The 4,014-nt window shown below is 52.3% G+C and overlaps 1 protein-coding gene; it reads right to left on the reverse strand.

Moving 5' to 3' along the window:
* Positions 1–680: 680 nt before the first annotated feature.
* On the reverse strand, positions 681–2,351 carry CHC_T00006816001 (hypothetical protein). XM_005709877.1 is given in 2 exon segments: positions 681–1,583; positions 1,584–2,351. 1 exon segment carries the CDS (start codon positions 2,349–2,351, stop codon positions 1,584–1,586), a length of 768 nt encoding a protein of 255 aa, XP_005709934.1. The 3' UTR covers positions 681–1,583.
* Between the last annotated feature and the right edge of the window lie 1,663 nt (positions 2,352–4,014).

The following is a 4,014-nucleotide window of genomic DNA, read 5'->3' on the forward strand; positions in this document are numbered from 1 at the left end:
ACACGGCACAGCGTAGAAACTCGAAAAAAGAGCCACTGAGGACACGACACTACGGAAAATGCATGAAAATTGGAGAGCAGACCCCAGGCTGTCCCATATAGGCTGCGGGTATCATCAGTAATTCCTCCTCTTTTTGCTCTTTAGTTTCCGATGCTAGGACTGTAAGGGAGGGAAGGGCCATGTCAGCCCTGATCTTGCCGTGGCGGATGCTTTGGTGGCAGGTACAGTAGTGCCCCAATCCAAACACGTGTACAATATACTCGGTACATCGTGGCGCGAGCTGCCGCACTGGAACGTGAGAGCGATTCAGGAGCCCCTCTCGAAGAATGTGTTGGCGTGCATATCTGAGGCCGTTAGTCACTGAAATTTTGAGTGTCGACCGCGCGTGGGTGACCTCTAGCCCGAAAGTTCTGCATGAGCATTGCCGCTAAACCGCGTACGCCGCCGGTTACCCGTCACTATGCGCAGCCCGGTCCCAGCCATCGCTCTTGCACGACTGCAGGGAGGCCACACTGTCCCAACTTCCCTCTATCCGGGGCAAGAAGATGGGTATGTCGCCGTTGCCGTTGTGTTCAATTGTCTTGGCTCTCCTATCTAAAAGCTAAGCCTGGAGCCGAGGTAGCAGTTCTTCGCTGAATTTTAGCCCCCAATCTGTGTGAGACATGAACGAAAGCGAGAGGTGGAAGAGTCACGAGTAGTTTAGTGTGTTTCTTGCAAGAAGGCAATAGTCTGTGCCCATTGTTTTGCTATCTGGCTAAATAGGCGGGTTTCGACAGTGGTTCTCGAAACCTTAGTTTCATGTGTCAGGTGCAAGACGAGTTCCCATGGCACGGATAGACAGCAATGGGTTTTCCTTTGGTGACTGAGGCTAAGACTTATTCTGCTGTTTCTTCATGTACAAACAATCCATCGACAGCTTTCCTTGTTCGCAAGATTAGAGGGTATCGCATTCACAATCCTGACAATCTACAACATACGACGCCGAACCCAGGGTCATTCAATCATGATCAATCGGCCGTCGATCTCCTTGAACTTTCCTTCCTCAGATTCGTCCTCGTCATCGAATTCAACAACCCAATTCTTTCCCTTTCGACTCACCAAGCGTGCTGGGTAAAATACAGTTGTGAAAGGATAGACAGCGAGAACCTTTTTCTTAGTGTCAAACGTCTGCGGTTTCTTGGGAATGACCCGAATGTTCTTTTTGAAGACTCTGTAGATTTGTTCCTCACCATCAGCGTCGTCGAGGACCTCGTATTTCTTCATATCCGGGAGGTATCGAGAGATTCTGCCGAGAACCCATTGGCGTCCGGTCGACCTGTCGATACATGCAACTTGAGTCTTGGCGGGGATGACGGAAGAGGAGGAGGGGCGCTTCTGCTTCTTGGCGGGCTTTGAGGGAGCTGGAGGCGACTCTCGTCGACGTTTGGAGCCGCGTTCGGAGGAACCAGCCTCGGCGGAGGAACCACCATCGGCTCCCAAGAGAGAGAGATCGATGGGATCTCCGTGGTCACTGAATGCTATGGCGGACAAGAGGAGGGAGGCGTTGCGAGCGAGGTCTTGGGTGTAGCGGTTTCGATCCCAGCTCAAGGAGAGCCAGAGCTTTTCTTGTTGGGCGATAAACTTTTGGCGTTCGGAGGGGGAACGAGGGACGTCAGCTTGAATACATTCTTCGGTGAGTAACATCGTAGCGACGCCGGAGTCGAGTCGGGTTGCCGGCGAAAACCACAGGGAGGATATGGGTTGTGACACAGCCGTGCGCGGCACTCAACGGCGGCGTGAGCGAGAGTAGTGGGAGCTGTTGGTGCAACGGAGCAATGAAAGAGAAGGTCAGCGGGTGTGACGAGTAGGTAGATGAGAAGTGTAGGTGGCCGAGCGAAGAAATTGCGAGGAAACGTCGTCGTCGCCTGAAATGACTGGGGAAGTGTGAGAGGAGTAGGTAGGCAGAGGGGAGAAGGATAGGCGAGCGATGATGAGGAGATGCGAGAGGAGATGGGGTGGTGGGAGAGGAGTTGTAGTGAGTCGGTGGGTGCGTAAAACTGCGGGAGAGGGTGGATAACTGGTGGCGGGGGGGACGGGAGGGGAAGAGGTGGTAGGGGTGGCGGCATATCAGGAAGACAGAGAGATACTGGTCGCCCTGGATAGTTTCGTACGAAAGCCTTGCCGAGTGTGTGTGTGCTCTGCTGCCAAATGCAATGATATGAGATATGGAGCGAAGAGAGGGGGGCCAGCCAGCCAGCCAGTCCGCGACGGGCGCGCTGCGAAACAGCCAGACAATCCGGACTTTCCCTCACAAATAACTCGGATAATAGCAAAAAACATTCAAAAACACCTGCGACCCTTGCCAATCGCATTCCTTCATTATCCGTCCATCCTTAATATTCCAACCTGAAAAGCAATTATATTCGTGAGGCATTCCACGATGCTTTCTAAAATTTCCAAAATTAAATGGTTCCACAATACGAAGCCACGAGGTCGGCATGACAAATGAAACGGACGGAGCGTAACTATGACGGGACCGCCCCCTTCCTTGTCGTCCATGACTGCACGAAAACAGCCCTTCATTTTTGGGTTTGCTAGCGCCATTATGCCTCCACGAGCTGCCCTATGCCCCCTTTGAACATTTCATGCAATTCCAGTGAGGTTAGTGGCGGTCCACCTTTACAATCCAACACTATTCCAACTCTATTCCAACCAGCTGCCATCCCCACGACGATCCTAATTGGTGCCTTCAGACATACGTATATTTCTATGAGAACAACAACTCTATGCCACACCTTTCCCACACACGTGCAGCGAAAACTTTGTAATAGGACGAGACTGTTGCCGAAAATCTGAAAATGTATCTCCAGCTTACTTCCTGGGAGTTTCGCTTCGCCAACGAAGGCGCCAAAATGTTCCATGCGTGCCGTTAGTGCTGTTCTACAGTATGCAGCCGTCGAACTTGACTGCCATTGTCTACCTTACAGTACTGGAAAAAGCGTTCCCCCTCCGCACCCTATGCAGGGCCCAAGAGGTCCAAATCGATCGATCGTACATATCGAAATTGACGATTCTTGCTCCGACCCCATGCTTTTTATTATTCATTTTTATACATCTCTGCGCCCCTGGGTACTGTACCTTAATTTCTACTTGCTCCGCCATTGCCCGACCCCCCTGACGGCCGGCCACAAGTTTTGTTTCATTCGCACTTTCAACCATTCAGCGTGCTGCACCTCGCCGCCGCCGCCCTGCAGAATGCCTGCCTGCAATTATTTGCTGTCGTCGTCGCTGGCCAGCTCATCGCAGACACCTGGGTTGCCGCCGGCTGATGTTGCTCATTCTCCCTCTCAACCCTATACCGCTCGACAACATGCCCCGCCTCCTCCATCGAGCTTACTCGCTTTAGCGCAAACGGAGCGTGATATACATCGGGTCGCATGTTACGTCGGGGAGAGGATACCGAAGCCCAGGGGTAGTATCCACAGCTGCCGCCGCCGAGCTTTGCTCATAATCTTGCCTGTGATAGGCATGCTACATTGTATGCTTCCTCTGCTTAATGGGCGTGATGCATGAAGATTTTGGCATCCGAAAACGAGCGGCTACGGGTTACATGAATCAAACAAAATCATGGTTACATTCCGGGGTTTTGAGAACGCATGGATACATCATTGCCTTCCCACAATTCTGATGGCTTTGTCCGCTGGACACCACTTCCAAGGATGCCCTTTTCCCCAGCGACGTGGCCAGGCGGACTCCTGGTACTGCCACCATTTTGGACCTGCTTCGTCTTCTCCGTGTTACTGTGATCGGCGACATGTTTTAGATTTGTCATGGGTGGCAGTAGCCAGATGTGCTACTCGGCTTCCCTCGACTTGCGACGTGGAAGCTCTGCTCGATCCATGCATTGGTTAAAGAGTCATTCAGTTCATCCCTACTCCTAGTTTCACTTTGCGGTTAGGACGTACCGGACAGAGGCGGCGTGTCTGTTTCGAGTGCAGAGAGGCATGGTACTCTTGCGTCAGAAGCGAGCGAAAC

The sequence above is a fragment of the Chondrus crispus genome, genomic scaffold (assembly GCF_000350225.1).
Source record: "Chondrus crispus Stackhouse genomic scaffold, scaffold_52, whole genome shotgun sequence".
NCBI lineage: Eukaryota > Rhodophyta > Florideophyceae > Gigartinales > Gigartinaceae > Chondrus > Chondrus crispus.

What these genes read in the sequence shown, in the direction of transcription:
- CHC_T00006816001 (XM_005709877.1), bottom strand. Translation starts at nt 2,351, where the DNA reads ATGCGATTGGCAAGGGTCGCAGGTGTTTTTGAATGTTTTTTGCTATTA.